The sequence below is a fragment of the Salvia hispanica genome, unplaced genomic scaffold, assembly GCF_023119035.1.
Source record: "Salvia hispanica cultivar TCC Black 2014 unplaced genomic scaffold, UniMelb_Shisp_WGS_1.0 HiC_scaffold_167, whole genome shotgun sequence".
Classification (NCBI taxonomy): domain Eukaryota; kingdom Viridiplantae; phylum Streptophyta; class Magnoliopsida; order Lamiales; family Lamiaceae; genus Salvia; species Salvia hispanica.
This window is the reverse complement of record NW_025951879.1, coordinates 1,488-28,533: the sequence shown is the minus strand read 5'-3', so window position 1 is coordinate 28,533 and position 27,046 is coordinate 1,488. Positions and strand designations below refer to the sequence as shown.

The following is a 27,046-nucleotide window of genomic DNA, read 5'->3' as shown; positions in this document are numbered from 1 at the left end:
TAACTTTACCTTTATTGGTTCATTCGTCAATGAACTTTAGTTGCGTTAGGTAATGACTAAATAAATTTTATTTATTGCCTACTAATATAGTAGAAATTTGGTGACCATGAGTTTGTAAATAAAAGCAATTTTCCTTACAAATCTAAGTCACAATATTTTCCAAATGACATTTCTATGATTGAAAGTGATTATTGCAAAAGTATCTATTGTTCTTAATAAAAATTACTAGTACTTCAATTATAAAAGCATAATTTTGTAAAATAAGAGATAAAAAAATAAGTTGACAGGGTAGAATTCTCTCTCTATACTAGCACCACACATTAATAATGCCTGTCTATTTTCGCTTGAGATGTTATAAAAAAAAGTGAAAATGGGTAGAAAGTGAGAAGACATGCCGGTGCTAAATATGTACCTCAACCCACAAATGGGAGAGGAGCCGCGCATCCGGGGCTTCGTGTGTTGTGGATGGATGGAGACGTGTACGGGTGGGACTCTAAGGCGGGTTTCCCCGGTGCAGCGCACCCGCTATGGCGCACGGAGCTTGCCAAGCTCGGAATGTATTTTCCTTTTTTAATTCTAAATCTATAACTAGTCCTTAATTAATTAAAATCCATCGTAATTAATTATTTCCATGCATGAATTTTTCAGAATTAATTTTCCATGCATGAGAATCGGGCATAATAAGTTATTCCATATTTCCCTTATTTTTATTAATAAATTTTTCATGCATATTAAAAATTGATGATTATTGGAATTGACTCGTGATTAATGAAAATAATTATGTTAATTATTTAACGAGATTAATGACTGAAAATAAAATTAATTCATTATAATGTATTTAGAATGAATAGTGTAAATTAATGTATATGGCGTTGGGAGAGGCCATGGATTGTAGGAGTTACTCCAAAATCTAAAGCAAAAAAAGAAAGGAATGGTGATGTGGCAGGGAGTCGTGGTATGGTGGGAGTGGGTTGTGTATAGATATTCTTGTTTTTGTGGTGAACGAAATTTCTTGATGTTATTAGTCTCATAGTAAGCGTTGATTTTACTTAAGAAAATCAATAGAATTCAAACTCTAGAAAAAATAATCTAGCATTTCAAAGTAATTTATTGGATGAGTGGGTTAATCACTCTCTCCAAATTCACTCGGTGGTCAAATCTTTATTTTTAAGCTCAAACATCTTTTCATCTATAGTTCACATAACCTTTTACTACTATAGTATTAATAAAAAATTAATTGTGTTACACATGCGCCTAATATATTGTTATGGTCTTATGGAGTAGTATAATGGGAAACAACAAGTCAACTTCAAGTCGGTAATCAGAGTTTATTTTTCACAATAATTCATATAAAATGAGTAAATAATGTTTATAAAACATACTCTCTATTTAAAATCTGGTCTTGTGTGTGATTATCTCATTATATGATGACAATGACATAGTATTGTTAACAATTATCACCAAAATTATACTTCGTCTGTCCCATTAAAAATGAAACGTTTTACTTTTTTGTTTGTCCCATTAAAAATAAAATGTTTCCTAAAATGGAAACAACTATCTCTACTTTTTTATCTCTCATACTTTACTCTCTCCTTATCAACTCACAAAACAACACTACATAAAATCTCGTGCTGATTCCCAAATATTTCATTTTAAGTGGAACGGAGGGATTATAGTATATCATTCAAAATATTAGTTTGAATTTGAATCTTAATCCATGGTAGTTGAGATAGTCACAAATTTATTCATACGAAATATAAAATAAGACGTATTTCAAGTCGTGTGTTCTGCCTGCCTACCTTAATTTGTTATACTAGTATTTCCTATGTAGCTAAAGGAAAAGGTACAAGATATAATTATTTACATATCCATATTAGTGAATGTATCGAATTCCATCACTGTTTCTCAGTCTAACTAACTAGAACGAGCAAACAATAGCAACTTGATTTTAAAACACAAATAATTTATTATAATCTAGGCAAATTAGGCCACTATTTAATTATTTTTTGTGGTAAAAGCTACCACGTACACATGTGGTCTTGACTAATTAATTTTTTATTTATTGTTTATGTGATCAAGGCGACCCAGTTTCTTAGGTACCAGAATTTCTTACGTGTTAATTATGATATGCCAACTAGTCAAATGAATTAGTAAATCACGAGCCACACAATTTTAAAACATTGAATATTATTGTTTGACAATTCTTGTTAAGAAATTGGTCATCTTTTGACAAAACCCCCAAATATTATGGCCACGAGATGTTACTCATATCAAACATTTTTGTGGGCATTATGCAATTTAAATAGCAGTACCATTTAATTATTATATTGATTGTTAGATGCTACTTATATAGCAATTAATATCACAAGGTACATATATATATATAGCATCCGACATGAAATGTTAAGTAAGAATTTATATTTTCAGAATACTTCCAAACTCAACTAATTGGTAGCAACCAAACTTTGTTCATTTACCTCTAAGTTATACTAGTATATAAATCATATGTTGGATGAACTTTTAAACCACCTATATGATCTTATTATGACATAATTTTCAAGAATCAGGTACAAATTCCAAGGTGAATATATAATGATGACATACTTTTATCATAGTACTATAATTTTTTTTGAGGTATGGATGTCGATAATTGGCAAAAAAATTCGGTGAAGTTATTTATGTCATATCATCACATGTAATGTTAGTGAATTAAATTGTTATTTCATCTTGGTAACATACCTGCAACTGTATATTCTAGACTCATTGTAACTTTTTTTCATATTTATTCCGAGAAATCACACGAATCACATGCAATAAGTGCGTCAACATTCACTAGTAAAATAACATGACATGACATTCGTTACTTTTGCTTGAAAAGATAGGATTTGTAAAGGCAAAAAAAAGAGATTTGGATTGGATGAGAATCCTATAAAGGAAAGAGGAAGGAGGAAAAAGGAAAATTAAATCCATCCCATTTTGGTTTTATAAAGAGAAAGTAATAGTCTTTCTTTTAGATAGTTCACTTCCTATTTTGATTTTCCTATGTGCAAGATGTTTCCTCGAAGCTTCATCCATTGACGATAACATATAAAAAATAACACAATGATGAAAAAGAAGAAAAAATAGTAGTCTAAGAAATAACGTAAAGCAAAGATATCTCTTTCTCACTCACACTCACACACCCACCAAAAATACAATAGTAATTAAACTCCTCTAAAACATGTTTCCCTCAAATAATCCCATGGTGGTGCTAATTAATGAGCCAAATCATAGGCTAATTTTTGAAAAAAAAAAAAGTGAACATTCTATTGGGATAAAAATAAAAAAGAAAGTATGAAATTTATTTAGAAAAAATGTCGTTTTGTTTGTCATGTCAATCTTAATTAAGGAATATTGTATTTTGGGGCTAATTACATACAAAATAAAATTCATGTATTTTGAAACTATGTAAAAATTAAAATTTATCTAAAGTTACATGCCAACTATTCTTTAATAAATACAATTGATGGGATGTATTTAAATCCTTTTCATATCTTTTGTCTTTTTTCCTTCTTAATTCTAGCTCCACGATTTTGTCATCTGACGGTTAGATTAATGTCACGTGTCATTTAATAATGCACATTTTCATTCTAATAATGCACAGCGGCTAATAATGCAACATTATAGACTAAAAATGCACATTTTTTTATTCTAATAATGCATTGATCACAACCATCCAATTCAAGGATCCAAGGACTGAGATTAAGAAGGAAATAGGACACTTAGGGTGCAAAGGAACCTAACGCACCCCTACCATTGATAGATATAAGTGGAGAAGTGATTGTTCGTGGGTAATTAAGTATTTGAATTTTATAGGTTAAAATTACAATTACTAATTAAGTAAACGTTGGGCGCCTTAATTACTAAAATGAAAATACTCATTTAACAAATGAAAATGAATAGTAAACTAAACTAATTGTTCGACTTGGACTAGGATTCTAATTTGAAGGTGTTTTCTTAAGGGCTTTTTTGTCTTTTCGAATTTCTACTGTACGTAAGTAACTTGACAGAGTTGAAAAAAAGGTCAAAATAATGTTAAAAATCGGCAGTGACGTACGGAATTATCTACGGAGAACTACGTCGTTTCGGTCGAGACAAAAATCTTGTTCGTATCTGATTCCTGCGCTGACACTGAATTCCACCGAGAAAGCACGATTCATTTTTAATTTCTCTTCTGCCACGTTTTCGGGCATGACTTCACGAACTGTAATTATTAGCCCGAGTAGACGATCTCACGTGACGGATGAGCTATCACGTGATCTCTCGACAATAATGCCCAGAAAAGTTTTAAATCATTTTTTATGTGAAAACTCAACCGGTGGAGGTTTATCGAGGGAAAATAATCTTGTGCTTTTCAATTAAAAATCCACTGCTTCAAAATAAATAAAAATAAAAACTGCAAAAAGTTGCTTCTATTTGATTTTTTAATAGTAAAAAGGTGATATAATTTGTTTAACTCATGGATCATGCTGAATCTTCTTTTTTGGTGATCTTTAAACTCTTTTTGTGAGAATAAGATAGATTAATTAAGAAATGAATTGCACGATATCCTCTGATATAACAAGTAATTCATGCGTGGTCTATTTAATTGGTGCAGTGATACTCTAATAAAATTTATAAGCTCAAATATTGCGTTGAGACCTTTAATTAGGAACTGAGTGAATATGAATCTAATATTCTACTTTCATTTATATAAATCTTATGAAAGTTGATCTCAAGTTAAAAACTTTAAACGATCCAATGGTTTAAGTATATCACACCAGCTAACTAAAACAATATCCACATAATATATTACACAGCATTAATAATTATTTTAATAATTAGTAGTAGTACAAAATTTATAAATTGTGAGACTATATCTTAATTGCACTTAGTTATATGGGTGTTTCATACTTACCACTGATAGAATTTTATCCTGCCTAAGCACAAAAAATATACTACTTTAATTGAGGTAATAATTAATGAGAAAATTCTATAAATAAGAATTGATTTTATATTTGGAGATGACGCGCGTTGTTCATGTCTTTTGCACAATTTTGGTATGTTTTACCTCATTTAATTTGGCCCTCTGCACTTCTATTTGGAATTTTCGTAAGTCGATGAACACATCTAATAGGCATGACGTATATAACTAATTTAATTGATGGGCAATTAATTGATAATATTGGTACCATGAGCATCCACTTTTCATTTCATTGCGTGTCTAATCATGAGTTGGAAGTATAGGTGTCAAAAATAGACTGACGTTCTAAATATCTTTATTTACTATAGTGCTATCATTTACAAAAATTAAATGCGAATATATTTAACATACTCCAGTCTTAGTTATCCGGAAAGAAATAAAGTAGAGAAAGAGAAAAAATAAGAAAAAAATGTCAAAAAAATTTATTCATTTACATTGGAACATCATAGAAAGAAATATGAATATGATAATAAGGAATTTATAAGTATTCTGTCTCCATCAGTTATCAGATGAGTACAATTAATTAAATTGTTTACTAATACTCCATCCGTTTCTTAATAATCTAGACTATCTTGTTCTTTTAAAATTAACAACTTTTTTTTTTATCTTTTTAAATAGTTTTTTTCTATTTACAATTAATTAAACATCATTTTTTTAGTTTCATGAAAGAATATCTCAGTTGGGACGGAAATAGGAGGTACTCGTAGTTTAGTTAATCACTTAATTGATTTGTTCATCTATCCAATTTTTAATACCGCAACAAATTGTAACCATATTATTTATCATTATATATAGTTTGAATATATTTCTCTACTTTGTTTTTATTGCACATATAATAGAGAGATGACTACATCCCCAATATAATTAGCAACATCAAATTAAATACGTAGAAAGAACTACAATGAAACACGTTGTCATATAGTACATTATTGGTATTAGGTTTACTATAATGAGGTCAAATCTCTAATTATAAAAGTAATATGCTCCAATCACCAAATACTAGTAATATAAATTATGCTATCACTTTTCTGTTCAAAATAGCAAAAGGCTAAAGTGATCATGATTTTTTCTAGTGGAATTTAGTGTTTATCTATGCATATCCAAAGACAAAATCCAATATAAGCTAGCTAAGCATCAACCCAAAAAGAGAAGCTCAAGATACTATTATATTGCTTAAAATTAAACAGACTTACTCATTATAGCCCTTCGTCGTGAAGTTGTCGATTTCATTAAGTGGGCGAAATGCTATAAGTTTCGGCTAAGTTAAACTCTATCTTGATCTAAAATAATTACTATTAATTTCAAGTAACTTTATCGTGGTCAAATAATTATCAAGTCTTACCACACACAATTTTAACATGCTATTTTTTTTTTACTCAACGAAAATCGATATTCGAAAGAAATTCCATGATTATCCACTCACAACGTAGAATAATCTTCAACTCTTTAATTCACGTAGAATTAAGTACGTAGCTACTAAATTAGTTGAGAGTCATACAAACTCAAAGCCAATTCTCAATTAATTAAGAGCCCTACAAGCTCGAAACCAAATTTTTTCAACAACTTCACCACTTATAATTTTTAAAATAAAATTATATACGCTAAATATCGATCGTAATTAATAGTAACATAGAAAGTTGTGTGTATGGGTAAGTAAGTATATATGATTTTCTTAGTATTTCATTATAACTATTCAATCCATAATTTGGCAAAACCTTAGTATTTAGTGTTGTTAATTGGTGCACTTAATGTGAATTGTTTGGAGAAGTTGCTATTTTTGTTTATGATAATAAATAAAGTATACGACTAATTCAAGAAAGGTAAAAGAGAAAAGTAGAAAATAAATAAAAAATCAAGAAAAAAACGGTTGATTCATATTTATTGCACTTTAAATCCAAACCGACTTTTTAACAATGACCTAGTTTTAGTATTTAAGAAATTCGACTATTCTAAGGGTGGGTGTGAAAGCAACTCTAATTTCATTTTGACTATTCATAAGCTACATATCATACGACTAAAGACAAATGTGAAAATTGATCAATCAAATTATTTTGATAATGTTTATCAAATCGAATAGGAATTTCATCGAGTTTAGGCCAAATTGGAATGTGATTTTTTCTCTTCAAAATTTATCTTTAAAAGTCTAATTAATGAAAATGTTTAAAAAAAACAAGAACCAACCTTAAATAGCTACTGTATTTAATTTGATATAACTACATAAGTACATAGAAAAATAAAAGTATAGTGTCGGCGAAAACCAAATTAGTTTGTTTAGTCAATTACTTATGTTCAAATAATTTAAGCCAATATAAAATAAATTGGAGAATATTACAATTCATAATTCCAAGGACAGTTGTGTTGATATTTCGTAACATTATAAAATTTCCTACTTTCCAAACCACAAATATACACTTAACGTTTAAACAGGGAATATTATTGACATATATTAATCAAAATAAATACAAAAGGACCACTAATATCTAATTATTGAGAAGACTCGTGTGGACTAAAACCTCATATAATTACACGTGTGTGTGTGTGTCTGTGTATCTTTGTTTTTTCTATTTGAAATGGATATTTTATTGTCCTTTTTCCCGAATTCTTGGTAAATGGATTATTATTCAAAGGGAAAATTTAAACCATAAATTGCGATATTTGTTATGAGTCGCAATTTGGTGATGACATCTTTTAAATAAAATGCCTAATATTTGACAGTTTTATGAAAAGAAATTATGGTATGGTTATGATGCAATAGTGAACTGGCACCAAAAGTTACAAAGTTCAAATTAATCAACAAAATTAATGTGAGTTGATTTAATGACAGAGTAGTAATACCGATACCAATACTAAAGATTTCATGTTCGAATCCACCATAATATTGACTTTAAATTTATATCTTCTACATAATTTTAAAGGAGTTCGACAATTTGCAATAAATAAAAATAACTAATTCAAAGCTTCTTTTGAAAACAAAAATCTTAATTTTGAAAAGAAAAAAAAAAACGTTTTAGTTTGTATGTGTGTGTGACAAAATTGGCTCTGCGTCTATGTTTGTTTTTCTAGTGTATATCTCTGTGTTTGTTTGTGTGAGAGAGAGTAAGGAGTCATTGTCGTGACTCATTCATCGTCCAAAAATTAAATGTCTTCAAGAAATGGGCCCACTAAGATTCTAGAAAAACCCAAAATTTCCTATAATTATATTTATGGTAGGTTTGAAACAAATGGGGCCTACAAAACACCATTTTGTTGGGCTCAAAAGATCCATTTACAGTCCCACCAATAAACAACCAACAAAAAATTTGCAGACAAAACATTAAAACATAACCACTTTCCTAAGTCACAGAACTGTCACCATTAATCTAACAAAACACAAACATGAAGAATCTCACCATTTCAACACACCTGCAACAATCATCTCAGGCGAAAAAGGGCGAAAGAATCGATCTTGATGAGAGGACTATGTGGCTTAACTACTTCCCGTTGGCGTGTGATGAGTGCCGGTTGAAAGACAAGAGATTGACGAGGCGCTCCAGAACGGCCGCGCTCTTGGAGAAGTAGCCGGAGAATCCTTGAGGAATCATGGGAGGAGGGAAGTCCTCTGCTGGCATTGCAAAGGGCCGGATCATCTTCTCCATCCTCTCGAATGTCAAGTATGATTCGACTTCTTGAAGCCGCTCAGGGCCGTTTATGGCCAAAGTGTGCTCTTGATGCCATGAAGACGAGTCTCTCTCATTTGCCTGCTGAAAGTCGAACATCAACTTCGATTCAACAACTTCTATAGGGCATAGAAAGGAGGATTAAAATCAGTTGAAGTCGAAGTTTACCTCCAACGGGGACAAATCTGCACCTCGGCTAAAGGTCATTTCTACGCGGAATCTCTTTGGATCTTCTAATGCCAACTGCATCAGTTTCAAATACCATCATTCATCCATCAAACTCAAGAGATTGATGTTTTTGTTAAAATTTTGATATTGTAATGAGAAAGGCAGTAGCATAGCTATGGATATTGCAACGGGAATATGTCGAATGGGAAGGAGCTTTAGATGAGAGAGACGAACCTCTGTGTTCTCGAATAACCTGAACACAATGTAACTCATGTAGTCAAGCTCCTTTGTCCGACACAAGCGCTCCAAGGTGCTATCACACACGAGGCTTGGCTCTCCTTGGAGGGACTCGTCCAAGTTGCAGTAACGGAGAACATTCATCATGGAGTGGATATGAGATTCCTGTCAACCGAAAAGAAACAAATTCAACCGAGTTTAAAATTTCAAACTGAAGTTGAAAATAGGAAGTTGTATGGAGAAAATTATAGTACTACACTCACTCACCGATGTAAAATATAGCCGCGTCCTCACATGTCGCTCCGGGGTTCTTACGTTTGCATACCTGATGGGAGTAAACATACATACATTGGAAGAAAAACTATCATAGTTTCAAACAGTTTGAATTGAGAGTCCAATTTTACTAAGCATAAACTTATAAATCATAACTTAAAATAAAATAAAATCTGCAAAAATAGATAACACACTGTGCAAACACTTACTTTGGGTCCAATCGGTACTTGGGTTCTTTGTCGTCGTCATCATCTAGATCCACGGATTTCTCACTGCCGAGACTAGCCTTAGACACATGTTCAGGATTAATCTGAGATTTTTGAAGATCTGCAGAATCTTCTCTTGCAATGCTAGGGAGTTCTGTAGTCTCTTGGTTACTCTTCAATTCAGCGATGCTGATTGCTTCTTCGCGTGTGTTTCTAAGATCGATCAAGATCTTCCCCAACAAACGACGAGCAATCTGAAAAAATATTACAAGGTGAGTCTTATATGATGGATTAGCTAGAGAACTTTTCTTATATGTGAAGAAGATTCATTTCAAGAAGTGAATATGTTGCATACCTTGGATCCGATTTTCAACTTCTGTTTCGGGTTGATTCCATACTCGTTCGGAATAACACCATCTGCAAGTAACTACAAGAAAATCGGAATTCAATGAATGATGCAACAAATTTAAGCATGCGACTGCATTGAGTGGCCTCAGAGCATCAGCCACAAAGAAGATAATATTCTCCATTTTAGTTCACTTTTCTTTCAATTTACGTGTATAGGTTGTGGGAAGAGGAGCAGCGCAATTGAGAGCAATCAAACGTAAGAGAGCATGCATCACCGTATTGGCTATTTCATACCTGTGCCACTTTGAAAAGTTCGTATAGGCCTTCTAGTTTTAGATGCGCGTTGTGCAAGAGATCATATCTGTCAAACCGAAAGGGGAAACATCAATGAATCAGAAATTTGTTAAAGAAACTTGCTGATGCAAATCACAATCAAATGTTATGTTTGCTACAAAAGAAAAGCTGTGCATCTCCTTACTTGCTTGAGTCATAAACATCGGGTATTTGTGTGAGGTCAAACCGCCTGCAATTGCACGCGCATAGCTAAAGTTTGAGTTCAAGTTGCACAATGTGGGAGAATGAAGGGAGAACAGACATACTCTTTGCGCTCGTTATACAAATCCCTCGCAAGTTTTCTCCAACGAGCGAGCATGAGAAGAAATCCCTCACTGCCACAAGGTAAGCCAGCAGCAATCCGATCAACATCCATACTTGTCTTGCCAAGGGCCTTCGCTTGATCGTATGGCAGAATCACATCGTAAGAGGTCTTCCCCGCGAGCTCCTCGTTCTCATCCTTGGCTAGAATTCTCACTTGCTCCGTGAGCTTCTTCGTTAACTTCACCTGGTTTTGGTTTTGATGAAGGGATTCAGTTCATAATAATACCAAAAACTTGTGGAAATAGGGTGGTTTGACACGACTCAAAATGCAAAAACAAAGAGTAACACGAAGTAAGCACTTTACAATTTCGGGAAGAAGTTGGGATGCGTTCGGAGGAACTCCACTACCATCTACCATCCAAGGCTTTTCTCCCGGCGGATCAGTGCTCTCAATCGTATCGTTATGGGAAGTTATGATCTCGTGTAGCCTGGCCTGGGGAAAAAAAGCAAAGACGAAATAAAAGCATACTATTTTTCAGGGTACGATGGCAAAAAAGTGGGACTCGAAAGACTAACCTTAGCTTCTACCATCTCGGAACTGGCGTTCTCCGACCCATCCAGCATAGAAGAGTCCTTACTGACAAGCGAAACCTTAGACGGTTTTAAGAAGATGTGAAAATGGTGGTTTCGAAATAATAACATGGCATTAATCAGAGTTATGAATGTTTGACCTACCAAAATCGGTGTCAATTGCCCTTCCAAATCTAGAAGACCTTTAGCGAAAGCAGCTGCAGACATCTGTGAATGGTAAACAAACCGAGGTTTCAGATGCATTGAATATGCCGCATAAAAGAGTTAAGAGAGCCTAACCTGCACACGGCCTTCATCTGAGCTGTATATCTTTAAGTCATGGCGGTATGTACTATGGAGACGAAGCAGGCCCGTACCTTCACCAGGATATATATTGTTCCGGAAATACCTTCCTAGCTCTTCAGCCTGTTTTCTGCCAGCATGTGTGAGGACACCGCCGTATTTAAGAATCATCAGGGCCTCAGTAGGCCGTTCGTCTTCCCCTTCGCCATTCGCTTTTGCCACTTTGACCCATTTTAAAGGCTTGAGTTGGACTTTCCGATAAATGCCAGAGAAATGCCCGCCCTGGATGCCATAGCATCGATAACCATTACAATCGTACAAGCAAAATAGCACTTACAAATAGCAGAGAATAAAAGTAAGACGAAAGGAGATTTTACTAATGAAAAATGATATGGACCTCCTCAAGCACAGCTTTCACTTGCCGAAGCTTTTCAGCATGCTCGATATCGTCAGCTTCACTGTCACTCCCGTGATCAGGTCTGCATAATACACACATATGACCAAAACAAAGCCCAGTTATAAGTGGATACAACTAAATTGGGGGGAAAAAATAACACACCTCGTACGAGGAACTAGAATTCGTGTCGCATCCAAAAGATCTTGCAGTTGAACAGCACTTTTGAGCTTTGTCTGCAGGAAAGGATGGAAAGGTATTAAAAGGGAAAAAAGGCGCATTTATAAATAAACAAGAATCGCAAGGAGGAATAAACGAGCACCTCTGCCCTTGGCTTTCCCCCGTTATACTTCAACATCAAATTCAATAGTTTTTCCTCAGTAACTCGCAGCTTCACTTTCTGTTTTGGAGTTCTGTCACCACTGATAGCAAAAGGAGCACTTATCAATGGATAATACTACGTGTAGTATTTAACTAGAACTGTAAACAAAAGGTAACATCTTACTGACGAACAATGGCAATCACGCTACGTAGTTCTTCGGACTGCCCAAAAGTTCCGATTATCCCACTTCCCTGACGTGTTAAACCATCAAAGGGCTGAGCAGGTTCATTAACCTTCCAAGGTAGAACTGGAGGTATTGTTGATGAAAGATGTGGAGCTTTAGCATCAAGAAACATTTTCCTCATAACACATGCAGCGTCATCATAATATCTGGCATAGTAATTTCAAAATATTCAGAAGCCCGATAAAAGGACAAGAAAAGGAGGGGAGAGGGGTACACGAAGCAAAAAGAAGGGGTGTTACAAATGAAGCGAACAAAGTCTCAAAAGAGGTCATTGCAATGATCGGATTAGTCCATAGTTTTAGCTTAGTTGAAATCAATCCACCAAATGATATAAAATCAAACTGACAAAAAAATGGAAATGGGAACAGGAAATTTTACTTGTAGGAGTTCTTGACGAAGCTCCATCCATTGACATCACAGACATAGGAACGCCCCTCACAGCGCAAGAGATCGAAGCCACAAACCTGTATGTCATGTTTATGAGAAACTGAGAAGCCACTTCGCAAAAAAAACCAGGAAATTCTACTATATTTCTTAGAAGGTCTATTATTGCCACACAAATCTAACAACCATTTCTAAATCATTGGATAATTTGGGGGACTGTGGGAAGAGCAAAGAATAAAACTGAATTGAATAAATATTGACAACTGGTCTATGAAAGTATAATATTTACTTACAGCTTGCCTAAATGCAATGCACACCTCTCGAGCCATTTCTTTCTCCATAGGAGTGAGCAGAACAGGATATCTAACCTGCACATGCATGAACTATTATAGCCAATAATTCCACTTTATACCTCATATCGTGGATATAGAGCATTGATTATATAAGTACATGAGTGATGTATAAGCAACAATCGTCACAACCATCAAATTGGTAGCTGTAAGAAGAGCTACCGTGCTACAACTAAATCATATTAAAATCTCAACTTACATGCCCTAGAAGACAAGCTCAGTTTGTGGAATAAGATCATACAAGTTACTTACTTCTTTACCATCAGGGTTTCGCATAACTACACCATCAACTACTGGCGATTTCCTTGCCTCTGCATGAGCATATTCGGGACCAACTGTGTACACCTAAGAATTGTTAAGAAGTTAAAGCTTTTTCTCAAACCAGTTTATAGTAGAATATCCCCGAGCAATAAATTGAATTCTAAACAATTTTATTCCTCCTCCCACTACATTGTGGGTGGTTTTGGTGAAGGTCACGAGATGACTCTACAGCATAACTTCAGTCGGATAATTTCTATACTAATCATTCAATATATAGTCTGAGAAAAACTGTTAACTGTATCAGGCAGTTCCAGATGAAAAGGTTCATTGGAATATGTTAAAAGCATAAATCTATAACCTTAAGATGAGTGGCTGCTTAACTAAAGTTAACCGTCAGCCTAATTCTGAGCACTCAAGGGAATGAAAAACATACAATTCTAGTAGACAGAGTTCGTCGCTGCATGATACTAAATACTCCCTCCGTCCCAGATAATTCATCCCAGTTTTCCATTTCGGTCCGTCCCATACAATTTGTCCCACTTCACTTTTACCATTTTTGGTAGTGGACCTCATATTCCACTAACTCATTCCTACTCACATTTTATTATAAAACTAATATATAAAGGTAGGACCCACATTCCACTAACTTTTTCAACCCACTTTTCATTACAATTCTTAAAACCCGTGCCCGGTCAAAGTGACCCGAATTATCAGGGACGGAGGGAGTAGATATTTACACACTTCTGCAAAATATTTCTAAATATCCCAAGGGAATTTCTCGTCAATTCAAAAGTTCTCAGAGATTCAAGAATATTAAGATGATTCCTGTTCCACCTTCTTTGTGATGTTTGGATTTTAGCAACTTCAGATATGATAAAAGTTCAATCAAGAGTAATTCATAAAATAAATGGTGGTTAACTACCTTTACATCTGTGCCTCCAGTGGGCATAAATTCCTCGTATATATAAGAACCTTCGCGTCTCACTCTTCTCACATCTGGATGAAATTCACTTGACCGATTACCAACCTGAGAAAGGAACAGCAATATATTGCATACGTCAATTAGTTAAATAAAGGGTGATGAAATGTATACGCACTATTAAATGAACAAGTTTTCATCTGATATTGATTTTAAATATCTAAAGCAGCTTCTTATACATTGATTGTCATATTGAGATTATTAATCATTCAAAATAAGTCTAAAGGACAAAAATATTTTCTTGACCATGATGAACTACACATGGATTAAATATCAGGATAGAGAAAAGTAAAAAAGTTCGTAAAATTATACCAGAATACTCCATGCAAATATGAAAATATGATATCTAAATATTTTTCTTACACATGATTATCTGAATAGTGAATATGAAATATGAAACAGCTCCAGTGAAGAGTCTTGGGACTATGTGAATGTGATGCATTCTATACCTATAATTTTATGAGAAATGTAAAATTTATCAGTGGCCTAAAACGAGTTTCAACATTCCACAGTGGCCAACACACCTGGAAATGATACTGCTTTAAAACTAGGGGATGGCTTATTGAACTGTATAGAGCTAAAGAATAAAGTGGACTTCAATCAAATTATATTGAACAGAGGCAGAACTGGTTCAACAGCCTTGCAATTGAACCTTAGAATACTATAGTTTCCGTTACAATAAATAGATAATAATAATCATAATAATAAGAATGAAGTGTCTCAAACCTGACTCAGACATCAAGGACTTACCGAAATGAACTCAAAACATCTGCTAAATTCTTACCTTTCTAAACAATTCTTTCATTCCCCCACCAGCTGAACTAGGATAATATATCATTATACTGTGATCATCACCTTCACAAAAGACAGAATAAAAATTGGCACCCATTTCTAGAAAATTAAAATGATACTACTACATGAGTGCACAGAATAAAAGGTTCCAGTATAATATGCTCAATATCTATACCATGAATCGGTTTTTCCACAAAAGGCTTCCAGAACCGATTGCCGTGGACTTCAACAAAATCCTCCTCCTCGGAAAAAAAGTCCAGCTCTTGATTGGGAAACTCTCTGTTCACTAGGGCATATCTTGGAACATTAATGCCAAACATTTCAAGTTTCTGCCATCAAATGAAGACTACTTACCACTTTAATCATTCTATTATTAAATGGAAAAGAAAACCATCTTTAATCTAATACATATTCCATTGGTCAAAAGTAGTATGGTGTCAATTCAGTGGATAACACACTCAGTGCACATGTATAGTTTCGGTTAAACACTGGAGACTTCAGTTCTTTTTTTGGTTATGTCTGGAAAAATTAGGCAAGTAACAAGAATGAATGCATGATTTAGTTAGGCAGAGAAATAAATGAGATAGACACTTTGCTTTTTTAAGAAATACTATATTGCTATTAATTTTATGCTCTTAGTAGGTAGAAATCAAAATGTAGTTGCAAAATGGTTTACACTGACAAAAACATGGAGACTTTTGAGTTTTGAGAAGTATGAGATATGAAAACTACCACTCCCCTGAAAATGACATAATTTTCTTGTACGGATTGATGCTATGTTACTTGTTTAGTGTGAGGGTGAAGCAGATACTGGGAAACAAAACAGGTGTGCACATACAAAAGTTACGCCATTGATTAGGGAGAATAATATGGGGGAAACTGGAAAGTCAAGGAAAAGGTGGGGGGGGGGGGAGAATCCAGACAATCAGTTTACAAGAAAAGGCCTACAGCAAACCAATGTATATCAACTTTCTCTAAAGGATTAAAAGGATGCAAACCTCATACACTCTCCTTCGATCATGAAGAAGACGTTGATCTCCCAATTCGTTTACAAGAAAAGGCCTACAGCAAACCAAATGACAAAAGCAGCAAGACTGAGGGATACTTAGACAACATAGCAGACACAATACATTGGATTTATGAAAAAATATTTGAAATCAAAGTAATCATGACAGCACTGGTTGCATGCAGACGGATGTAGAAAAGATCCAATTAAAAGTACCATTTAAAGTTTAAAGGAACTACAACAACATCCGTTACTGAAAATGCTTCTACTTCCATAAAGGAAGGCCAGGAGCATTTCAAGGATGGGAGAAGAGGAAATAAACTCAATGAAGCTACAAGCTTTTTCCTACGGTTTTATCGACAGCAGCAGAACCACAGATGTTACGTAACTCGAATACTTCAACATATATGTCTTCAGTTGCAACACCATCCTTTCCTAGTAGCTGCTTCTTCTTCAAAAGACTAATATATCCAACAGAAGGAGGAAAGGAACTACAGTACTCCTGAAAACCTTCAACATATTTATCGTCTAAGGTATACGCCCTAACTCTCGTTGCATGCACTATATAGTAAGAAGAAAAAAAAAGAAATGAAAAGAATATGCATATAACAGAGTTTCCTACAATATGTAAGAGCACAATGAGAAGCTGCACATTGGACTAAGAAGAGATGTATGCTTACCTTCTTAGAGTAGCATATGCTTCAGCCTTCTTCAGAGGATAGCCAGTAGAATAGAAGGCAATCAAGCAGTCACATATAGGCCATCTGCAATTATACACTTATCTCAATTTCATCAAAATAAACCAAAGAACTGACATACATACCAAGAAAAGGAAAAAAGAACTAAACAGTAAAATTTAAAAGGGATAAAAAATCACCTTTCAATAGGCTCTTCGAGGATTACCTTGTCCCCAAAATGTACAATCTACAATCATATTAACATCACAAAAAAGATCAAAATTGAGTATCCAAAATTGAACAAACAAGTTTGGCCTCAAACATCATTGCACTGAATATTTCACTGTCCAAAGCTGGCAAATACTACTAATCACTCACATCAAATTCTCCAAATGCTTGCAGCCTCTCCAAAATCTGCAGCATCGGCCCAGAAAAGGCCTAAAATTATCCAAAAACAAACAGTTTACCAAAAACACCACTCCATAATTTAATCAGCACAAATCAACAGTGTACAAAACCAAAAAAAAGTGCATGGTTTTTGAAGCAAAAAAACTCAGTAATAAAAAACAAACATATCACCTTCTTTTCCATAACACAGACTCCTATTGTAACATTCTTGCGAGAGCGAGAAACAGCATCGCCCACCATTTCTAACCGCAAAAAGATTAAATTTTGGGCACTGCCCACCACTTCTCAATCTCCTCCGAGCTGATTACTGAAGAAATTCCAACCCACATTCATGCAAATTATGTACATTCAATATGATTCCAGCGCAATTTCGTTGCAACCAAAAATGTAAAAATACCAAAGGAAAAATGCATAAATAACTACAAAGTTGTTAGGCCAGATGCAATAAATCCGCAACCAATATGGTAAAAAGGCCAGAAATCACTCGTCAGCTTCTTCATTTTTCTAAAAATTTGATTTTTATTATTTGGGTAACAGGCCCAAAACAAAAATTCAAGAACGTGTGATTTTTTCTGGGTTTTGTATATTTTGGAAAAATAGTTTTTTTTTTTTTTTATGTAGAATATACTGATGAACTTGGATATCTATCGAAAGTGACGGTTCTTAGGAATTTGTGGGCTTTATATTGATTTTATAACCTTCTACGATATGCACGTTAATTGTGTGATCTACATATTAATTTATGAATATTTATTATAGAATAATATGACAAAAATTTGTACAAGCATGAGTTACAAAAAAAATACTCTTATTTGCGAAAGCTAATTTGTTTCAAAGTTTACGAGTGTTTTTTAGATTGAAACTTGTTAAAGGAATTGTTATTTTAAATAAAAGTAACTTTATGTTAATGACAATTAATTATTTTTAATAAAAAAGGACTTGTTTGTGATTAAGAGTGACTGTTGGTGAATGCGCTTTTTACATAAATTGAATTAAATTAAATAAATAATATTCATATATGATAATCCATCCGAACATTTGTCACGTGTTTTTATATATATGTACTTTTAGATTTAATCATTTACATAAAAAAATAATGTAAATTGTGAAAATTTGGACATATTATGATTGGCTACGGACATTGAGAGCGACGAGCATTATAAAACACATGATTGAAAGGTGGTTCGTTTTTGCATGTGTACCTTTTTGGATGATTTAAAGTGGTGGAGTTGGTGTTGGTCTCTCTATAATCAAATATAGTTCACACTGTCAAATAAGTAGTCTTGATTTTCCCATGAAATGACAGCAAAAAAATAGGTTTATTTCATTTATAAACATTAAACACTAGTACTCCATAACATAATGTCCTTATTATATCAATTTATTTACCAATTATATTACATATGGCTCACCATCATTATATACTATAGTTATTTGTTATTAACACTACCTACAATTAATATGGGTTATTTGTAATTTTAGTAGTGTTTCCTATAGTTAGATCCAAAATTCGATTCGTCTAATGATTTTTCATCCACGTATGAATATGATTTTACTTTTACACATAAAAACTCCATTCTTCGATGTGGTTTTATATACAGCATCAACAACAATTACAAAATGGAGAAATAAAATGTTTGCTTAATTTCCTTGTTCTCACTTAACTCAAGGTGGTTTAGATGACAAATGAAATGATAAATATAATTCTTCAACATTCTAAAGTTTTGTGTTGGCTTAAAAGAAAATTTGATGAATCATTGATTTAACATGAGTACATTTGTAACATAGCTTTCCACGTGTAATTCATCATTTTCGATTGCATAATTAGTTCCGCTATTCACTAATAATAATGCAAGTATTTAACTGAACTACTATTACAAAAACCAATATGTTAGACAAGTAGCTAAGAGCATTTCCAACCGTTCCCTAAAATCTCCCTTATTTCTCTTTAACTCCTGCTACATCAGCACCATAATTTATCCCCAGTTTTTAGCTAACTTTTAGCCAACTGTTCCAATAGTTTCTCCCTTATTTCTCCCTAACTCAACATTTCATTTTTACATCATCACTAATTTAATTGTTTTATTTTTGTATATAATAAAGCTAGCTAATTTAATTTATAAGACAAAACAAATAATGGTAATAAAGTTCGTTGTATTAAACACGGGTAAACATTACAACGACGAAAATTAATAAAAAAAAATAGTACAGGAATGGAAAAAAAATTCAAAGTAAAAAAATTCAAGGGCGGTGGGCGCGGTTTCTATTTGCCCACAATTCTTCGATCATATCGTGTTGTAGTGCTCGATGGGCCTCCTTCTGGTGTATGTCCATGAACGCCTTGAACCGTTCATGTTCGTTGTACGGTACACCCCGGCGGGCGGACTCGGACTCGGTTGAGACACCGTGACTCGATGATGCAACACTGGTGCCGTTGGTGACGTTGAGGACGCCTTCGTATTCATCATCGATGATCATGTTATGCATGATGATGCACGCATACATGATGTCGGCAATATCCCCCTGATAGAAAAAGCGCGTCGGGCCCTTTACCAGTGCAAATCGCGATTGGAGCACCCCAAACGCCCTCTACACATCATTGCGCGCAGACTCTTGCGCGATGCCGTCAGCCAGGTAGTACCCCATGTTATGCACATTGCCATTGGCCGTGAATTCGATGGAGGGGCCTAACCCGTTGACCCGCTCGTTGAAGAATGAGATATCTCATCCGGTGGGAGCGGGAGGTACCTCCTCTTCGGAAGAAGAATGAGATATCTCCTCGTCGGACCGAGAATGAGAAGACGATTCAGAATTCATTAAATATAGATGGAGAGAGGGAAAATAAATGAAGAGAGAAAAGGGATGAGGATGAGGAGAGAATGAAGAGAGAAAAGGGATGAGGATGGGGAGAGAATGAAGAGAAGGTGTGTATTATAGGGGGAAAATTAAAAAAAAATATATATATATATATATATATATATATATATATTTATCGCCGAATTATCGCCCACAGTGGTCGGCGATAATCCGGCGATTTTTCGCCGGTTGGCGATAAAACGGGAGGAAAAATCGCCGAATTATCGCCGACCTCTCCCATTGGTCGGTGATAACTTGGTGATAGACGGCGAAAAAACGCCGACTTTTAGCCGGCACCATTGGGAGTGCTCTAATAAAAACACAAACTAAATTACCTTTTTGAATGTAATTGTTTACTAACTTTTAATGTTAAGCTTATAGTATAGCTAATAAAAACACAAACCTAAATCACATTTTTAATGGAATTGTTTAACTTTTAATGTTAAGCTTAAATTGTAGTAGTAGATTCCTTGTGTTCAAACAGGGAAACTTGTTTCACATCTTTAGCTAAAGTGTTGTAAACAATTAGTAGTACTCTCTTTTCATTAATAAGTAACATGCTTTATACATTATTCATTTACATTAGTTAAGAGTATAACAACCAATTTTCTTTAATTAGATAGAAATGAAATCTACTTTCTTTCTGTCTTTCTCTCTATAGGAGGAAAGTTTTGCCTAAACGAATTAGCTGAAATGAACTGACAATGGATGATGATAGTGAAGGGAAAGAATTATAATTACAAACTAAATACTAAAAGTATATAATGCTAAAAAAAGGAATATATAAAATTATAATTTTGCTATTTTAGCATCCATTATATCAAAGCTGACACATATAAAAGTATCCTTGACTATATGTCTTATGTCTATAGACATATATTCCCTGCTAATATATGTCTAATGTCTATAGCCAAGATAGAATAAGATGCCCTTTTATTTTCTGTTCATATTTATAATAGAAAAGTTTTAACTCAACAAAAACATAGAAAATTTTGTTCAGTATGGGTATCATTTTTCAGACAAACAAATGAACAATCTCTCTTATGTTTCCTTTGTAGAAACAATAGTACTCCCATAAAAATTCATTGAAGATGAGCACATAGATAAATAGATAGACAGATTGATAGATAGATAGACAACGTCGTGCTTGAGAGCAGAAATTCTAAGGATGAGGAGCAAGAGAAGGCGAACGCGAAGCTGCTGGCATGAACTCATTTGCCGCTACAATAAGATAAAAGAAAAAGATAAACAAGGATTCATAACGAGTAAAGTTTGGACAGATAAACAGATCAACCCCCAATGTAATATGAAGAGTGTCATAATTTAGATTTCAGATAAGAAAATAGAGAATTTGTGTTTACAAATTGCAAAGATAACTGATCATGTTCATGATGTATGATAATCAAGAAACCAAAGAGCCCCTCAACAGATATTTCAAGAGAAGTGCATACCCCTAGAGGTGGAGGGGACTATGAAGACGTGCATAGGCGCGTTGTCTGGAGGCAGAGCTAGGCGAAGGGGATAGAGCTTGCCATTGAGACGACTACGGGAGCACACAATGATGTCCTCGAGTCCAGTCTCTTCCTCCAACCTCTGGATCAAGTCCTCTAGCCTACTCCCTTTGAGCTGAAAGCTCAGCCCTTCAACTGAATCATCAGCGTTCCCATCATCGTCCACAACATAGTAGTATATGAGGCGGCCTTCGTATTTCTTTGATGAATCATCCGAAGAACTAGACTGATCATCACAACAGTCAATCCTCCTACCCAGACAAAAACTACTTGTACAAAACTACAATTCCAATCACAATGCATGTTCAAGCTTCATGAATATACTCTTTAAATAGGCTCTTAAACAAATTTAGAAGCTTAAAGTTTGATCATATTTGTTGATGGAACAATTCGGCTAATTATCCAAATAATACACGCAAAATCTAGTCTTTCATTCTAGTATATCTTAACCTTCACATTTATATCGATTTTTTTTTATTTCAGCATCCTTAACTATAGTTATAGCCGACTTTATTATATATTACGCATTCCCTAATTACGGTCAAGGGCATATTCCGGAAATAAACAAACATGAAATTTGATCAAATTCTTGTTCATCTTGAAACTTAATAATCAGCCAGAAAAATCCATGAAATTTCAAAATTTTCACAGTTATCCCAAGGTGAAGATATCTGATCACCTACATAGTACTATTCTTTATGAATATACGATGTTGTTTAACTCATCCATGGTGGCATTCATGTGTGATATTCTGTCCGGTTACCGAATCAGATACAATTTCATAAAAAATTATGCTATAGGATAATTGCGAACAAATCAAAATTTGATAGGAGTATTTTTTTCAGCTGACTTTTACGGTTACGAGACAGAACAGAATTTGATCAAGATACTAATACAAATGATAGTACTAATATACCTATTCAATTGATTTATTTACCAAAGAAATAGTAATTTACAGAGAAAAAACACTGACCAGATTACTCGGCAGGCGGAGACTGAAATTGGAGCACCTGACGTCTTCCTCCGTCAAATCCGCGTCGGAGCGCATCTCCACAGCCTCAACATCCCACAGGATCCAGTCGTGGTGCCGGTGCGGAATATCGTGCGTCACCGAATTCCGCCACGGCGGCAATCCGCCGTTGGCGCGGAGGTAGTTTCCGTACCTGGTCTTGAGCCTGATCTGCATCCCCTCCCTGACCGGCTCCCACTCCACCGACGAGTCCAGCTTCGGCGGCACAGACTGCACGACCTTCCTTCCGGTGACGCCGAGGAGGAACTCCTCGTCCTTGGCCGTCAGGTACTTGCCGGAGCAGCTCCGCAGCCGCACCACGCCCTCCGCGCCCTCCACGAACTCCACCGCCCAAATCGCGGCGGCGGAATCCGACCGATCCTGGAAGACGGAGGCGCCGTCGCCGTCGGCGGTTAGGTATTTCTCGTGGCGGCTCTTCAGCTTCACGGATTTGGCTTTGGTGAAGAAATCCATGGCGGAATCGATTGATCGGATTTGATTCGATTTATTTTAATTTAGGGGAGCAGTGATCAGTTTCTTACCTGTATTTGATTGGATGTAAATGGCGCAAACATCCAGCAAAGGGAATTGGAAATACATATTTTTAAATTTTTTAATTAATCTCGTTAACAGTTAACCGTGGGCAGTGGCAGTCTACTACTTTGACTCTCAGCTTAACTCTATTAATAAATACGTATCTTATTTCATTTTTAATATGTTAAATGAATAAATTTCGAATTTTATTAATTAAGTCTATTCATAATTATTTTACAAAAATATTCAAATTTTTTATGTATTTTAATAACATTAAATATGTAAAAAAATAGTACTAGTACTTATTAAACATGTGAGCGGTGCTCACATAAGTAACTATATATAATAGTTAAGAATAAAAGTTGAAATAAACACACACAGATTAATTGTATACAACAATGATAGTCTTAGGGAGTTTAATTTTAATTAGTTGTGAATGTGAGAGCAGCAAATGACCGTTGAATTTTGAACGGTGGTGTCGGCACTAAATCACGAGTTGGTTTGCTCGTTCGTTAATTAATTATATACATATGCTTCTGAATTCTATTATAGTATTTCAGATTCGAGCTTGTAAGATCCAATTTTTAAGTGTGATGTGTATATATTAGTATTATTAAAAATGTGAATTTTATACAGATTTCGATGAACTCAAAATAAAAATAAGAATTTTCAAAACTTCAGAATAAGTTTGGATAGTGTGGAATGTAGATTAATTCGCAATGCAACTTGCAAGTGGATACCAGAAATTGCATTCACATTCAATTATTGCCGTCAAGTGGATCACCTTTTCTTCTCGAATTTACATAGTAGAATTTATTTCCGAAAAAGTACCTTATTAATTAATTGATTTTAATTAAACTAATATATTAATTGATGACGATGTGGATTTACAAAAATCTACTACCTCCATCCACCAAAACTTGTCCAATTTTTCCATTTCCATTCATCCTTCAAAATTTGTCTTATTTCACTTTTACCATTTTTTATAGTGAACCTCATATTCCACTAACTCATTCCTACTCACATTTTATTATAAAACTAGGACGCACAATCCACTAACTTTTTCAACTCACTTTCCATTACATTTCTTAAAACCCGTGTCGGGTCAAAGTGGGACAAATTTTGGGGGACGGAGGTAGTAAGTAGGATGTAAAAAACAATATCTACAAACACAAAAAAACATCACAAAACTGCAACCAAATCTACAAACACCTCCAAGAACTCACTACACAATCCCCCTATCACTCATCTGGTTCATAATCCTAGCAGCATCGTTCAACCTATTCGCTCTGTCATAAATGGAAGCAACACAAAGATGCAGCTCCTTCTTGTTAACGTTGGGATCCTCCAGCAGCCTCTCGAACAACACCTCCACCTTCCCGAACTCCCTCCCCGCCCCGTACAGGCTCATCATCTGAAAATGCACCTCATCCGAGAACACGCACCCCTCCTCCTGCATCTCCGCGTACACTCCCTCCGCCCTCTCCACCTCCTGCATCTTCCCAAACGCGTTCAGCACGAGCGCTATCATAGTGGAATCCGGGAAGTATCCAACTTCCCTCATCCTCTCAAACACCTCAACCACATTCCCGTACTTCTTGTACTTCGAGAACAGGCTCATCATCCGCTCAAACACCGATATGTCCTTGATCTCCCCTGCCTCGGCTGCCTGCCTGAACACCCAAGTGGCCTCCTCGACCCGCCCGGCTCCAGCCAGGATGAGAATGGCTGTCTCTCTAGGGATGTTGCTCGGGTGCCTCAGCTCGTGGAGGAGGCGCTTGGCGTGGCCAACCAAACCGGCCCTCTCGTATGCCACAATCATAGTCTGGTATAAAACCTGATCAACCACGATGCCAGAGCTACGGAGCTTCTGAAACAGCATAGCAGCGCGGTCTAGCTTCCCTGCCTTCCCCCAAATCGAGATTATGGTCGAATAAGTTATGGTGTTCGGCTCAATCCCTCTGCTCTGCATCTCTTGAATGAGATTATTAGCCTTTTCATGCTCCATCGTTTTGCCATATATCATTATCATAGTATTGTATGTCACAACGTTCTGATCAATGCTCTTCCTCTGCATCAACCTAAACAAATGTATTGCCTCACCGAAAAGCTCTGCATCGCCGTACACTCTCAAGAGAGTGTTGTAGCTAACCACATTCGGCTCAATCCCGAGCTTCCTCATGCTCCAGAACAGCTTATCCGCCTCCTTCGCCATGTCAAGCTGCCCGTAGACATCGATCATTATGTTACACGACGTGAGATCAAGCGAGCAATTCGTCTCCCTCATCTCGGAGAACAGAGACAGAGCTTCGAGAAACTTGTGATTCTCAACGTACATTGTTAAGAGCGTCGAGTAACTGACTGTATCCGGCATCACCTCCGCCTCTTTCATTTCGTCGATCAAAGACCTCGCCTCACGGAAAAGCTTCGCCTTTCCATACACATTGATCATCGAATTATACGCAACAAGATCGGGAACGATGCCTGACTTCTTCAATCTAGAAAAAATTGCAATCGCCTTGGAGTAATCACAGAGCTTACGAGACAACTCAATCAAATTGCTGTACAAGACCAAATCCCCTGTGATTCGGTCGTGCTCCATCTTCTGAAGCCAGGATAATGCGTCGTTGAAGAGGCCCTCCTTGCCGAATTGAGTGATGAGGGTGGAATAAGTGTATCTATCGGGGGAGAGGGCTCTTTGGCGCATTTCGTCGAACAGGCCGTGGGCGAGGTCCCACTGCTTGGCGCGGAGGACGTTGCGGAGGGCGACGTTGTAGGCGAAGACGGAGGGGGTGTAGCGGGCCTCGTCGTGCATCCAGTCGAGGAGGGCGAGGGAGCGGCGCCAGTCGGGCTCGCGGGAGAGGAGGGAGACGAGGAAGCGGGTGGAGAGGGAGCGGTTCTTGTAAGGGGACATTAGGGCGAAGAGCTGGCGGTCGTCGGAGGTGCTGTGGATGGAGGAGAGGAGCTCTTCCATGTCCACGCTGTGGTCGAGGAAGGCGGGGCTGTGGCGTGGGCGCCTGGTGTGGTTGGCGGAGGAGGAGGGGGATGCGAGGATTGGGAAGTGGGGGTGGTGTTTGTTGGCATGGTGGGAGGGGAGGAGGATGGTGGTGGCGGCGCGGCGGAGTTGTGGAGGCGGAGGATGAGCGGGAAATGGCGTGTGCGGCGGAATGGCTAAACTCATCTGTCATCTACGCGAACGGCGGTGATGGTGTGAGGTGGATATTCATATTATCCATTTTACATCTTTTTGGAATACCCAATTAAAATTATTTTTCTTATAATTATTTCCAGAAGATTTTTTTCTCTCCAGCAATAATCGTCTTTTTTTTATTTCTCACATACACACCGAACAAAGCACCGGAACCAAAATTTAAATAAATTAGTGTTGTAAATTAAAAAAAATGACTTCCAATTCTTTAATACTCCCACAATCCCACAAAGATTATCACATTTTTTCCATTTTCATCCATCCCACAAAATTTGTTTCGTTTTTACATTTTTTGGAATTATTGGAATTCTGAGAGTATTTCAATTCAATCAATTAAACTTGTTTTTTCTTAACTATTTTCAGTAGATTTTTTCTATCCAGCAAAAATCACTTCTCTTTTAATTCTCACATAGTTACACCAAACAACCAAAAAACTTATAAATTAGGTTGGTATAAGTAGTAAACAAAATGACGTAGATGGATAGTACTGTATTTTTTAAATATTCTAAAATTGGAAAGTATATGTACTACTCCCTCTAGGGGTGTCGAAACGGGTAGCGGGTATCGGGTAATTTTCTACCCGACCTGACACCCGGCGGGTATTGGATACCCGCTACCCGATGAAAACGGAAAACGGGTCGGGATCGGGTATTCAAATTTGGGATTTGCGGGTATCGGCCGATTGTTTATAATTATATTAGTATTTTGTAATCATATAACATTTAAATATGAGCTCACAACATTTTTTTTT

General features: G+C 35.8%; 3 protein-coding genes across 4 annotated transcripts; all 3 read right to left on the bottom strand.

The window, feature by feature from the left end:
- Positions 1 to 8,169: 8,169 nt before the first annotated feature.
- Positions 8,170 to 17,777, bottom strand: LOC125198544 (inositol hexakisphosphate and diphosphoinositol-pentakisphosphate kinase VIP2-like). 2 transcript variants are annotated; one of them, XM_048096855.1, is made up of 28 exons: positions 17,349 to 17,777; positions 17,148 to 17,207; positions 16,970 to 17,016; positions 16,773 to 16,856; positions 16,085 to 16,148; positions 15,262 to 15,415; positions 15,079 to 15,149; positions 14,238 to 14,342; positions 13,307 to 13,399; positions 12,998 to 13,072; positions 12,699 to 12,784; positions 12,260 to 12,466; positions 12,077 to 12,176; positions 11,920 to 11,990; positions 11,758 to 11,839; positions 11,358 to 11,642; positions 11,223 to 11,285; positions 11,064 to 11,138; positions 10,852 to 10,980; positions 10,490 to 10,731; positions 10,369 to 10,413; positions 10,185 to 10,251; positions 9,898 to 9,969; positions 9,546 to 9,796; positions 9,331 to 9,388; positions 9,061 to 9,228; positions 8,827 to 8,901; positions 8,170 to 8,742 (listed from the first exon to the last, which is right to left on the bottom strand). In XM_048096855.1, the coding sequence occupies exons 1-28, from the start codon at positions 17,415 to 17,417 to the stop codon at positions 8,473 to 8,475; spliced, it is 3,168 nt and encodes a 1,055-aa protein (XP_047952812.1). In that variant the 5' UTR covers positions 17,418 to 17,777; the 3' UTR covers positions 8,170 to 8,472. The 2 variants fall into 2 exon arrangements, with proteins under 2 accessions (XP_047952812.1, XP_047952813.1); XM_048096856.1 differs by having other exon boundaries at positions 8,170 to 8,739.
- Positions 17,778 to 20,997: 3,220 nt separating this feature from the next.
- On the bottom strand, positions 20,998 to 23,120 carry LOC125198550. The gene is made up of 3 exons (XM_048096866.1): positions 22,518 to 23,120; positions 21,485 to 21,770; positions 20,998 to 21,254 (listed from the first exon to the last, which is right to left on the bottom strand). The coding sequence occupies exons 1-3, from the start codon at positions 23,025 to 23,027 to the stop codon at positions 21,196 to 21,198; spliced, it is 855 nt and encodes a 284-aa protein (XP_047952823.1). The 5' UTR covers positions 23,028 to 23,120; the 3' UTR covers positions 20,998 to 21,195.
- Positions 23,121 to 24,251: 1,131 nt separating this feature from the next.
- LOC125198542 (pentatricopeptide repeat-containing protein At5g39980, chloroplastic-like) lies at positions 24,252 to 26,315 on the bottom strand. Its single transcript, XM_048096853.1, has one exon. The coding sequence runs from the start codon at positions 26,266 to 26,268 to the stop codon at positions 24,313 to 24,315; it is 1,956 nt and encodes a 651-aa protein (XP_047952810.1). The 5' UTR covers positions 26,269 to 26,315; the 3' UTR covers positions 24,252 to 24,312.
- Positions 26,316 to 27,046: the final 731 nt, after the last annotated feature.

Excerpts from the sequence above, each read along its gene's own strand:
- LOC125198544 (XM_048096855.1), bottom strand. The coding sequence starts at position 17,417 with ATGGTGGGCGATGCTGTTTCTCGCTCTCGCAAGAATGTTACAATAGGA. Across the intron at positions 16,857-16,969 it reads CTCGAAGAGCCTATTGAAAG|ATGGCCTATATGTGACTGCT; the intron begins GTGATTTTTTAT and ends GTATAATTGCAG. Across the intron at positions 14,343-15,078 it reads TGAAAGAATTGTTTAGAAAG|GTTGGTAATCGGTCAAGTGA; the intron begins GTAAGAATTTAG and ends TTCCTTTCTCAG.
- LOC125198550 (XM_048096866.1), bottom strand. The coding sequence starts at position 23,027 with ATGGATTTCTTCACCAAAGCCAAATCCGTGAAGCTGAAGAGCCGCCAC. Across the intron at positions 21,771-22,517 it reads TCCGCCTGCCGAGTAATCTG|TCTAGTTCTTCGGATGATTC; the intron begins GTCAGTGTTTTT and ends TGTGATGATCAG. Across the intron at positions 21,255-21,484 it reads AGTCCCCTCCACCTCTAGGG|CGGCAAATGAGTTCATGCCA; the intron begins GTATGCACTTCT and ends ATCTTATTGTAG.
- LOC125198542 (XM_048096853.1), bottom strand. The coding sequence starts at position 26,268 with ATGAGTTTAGCCATTCCGCCGCACACGCCATTTCCCGCTCATCCTCCG.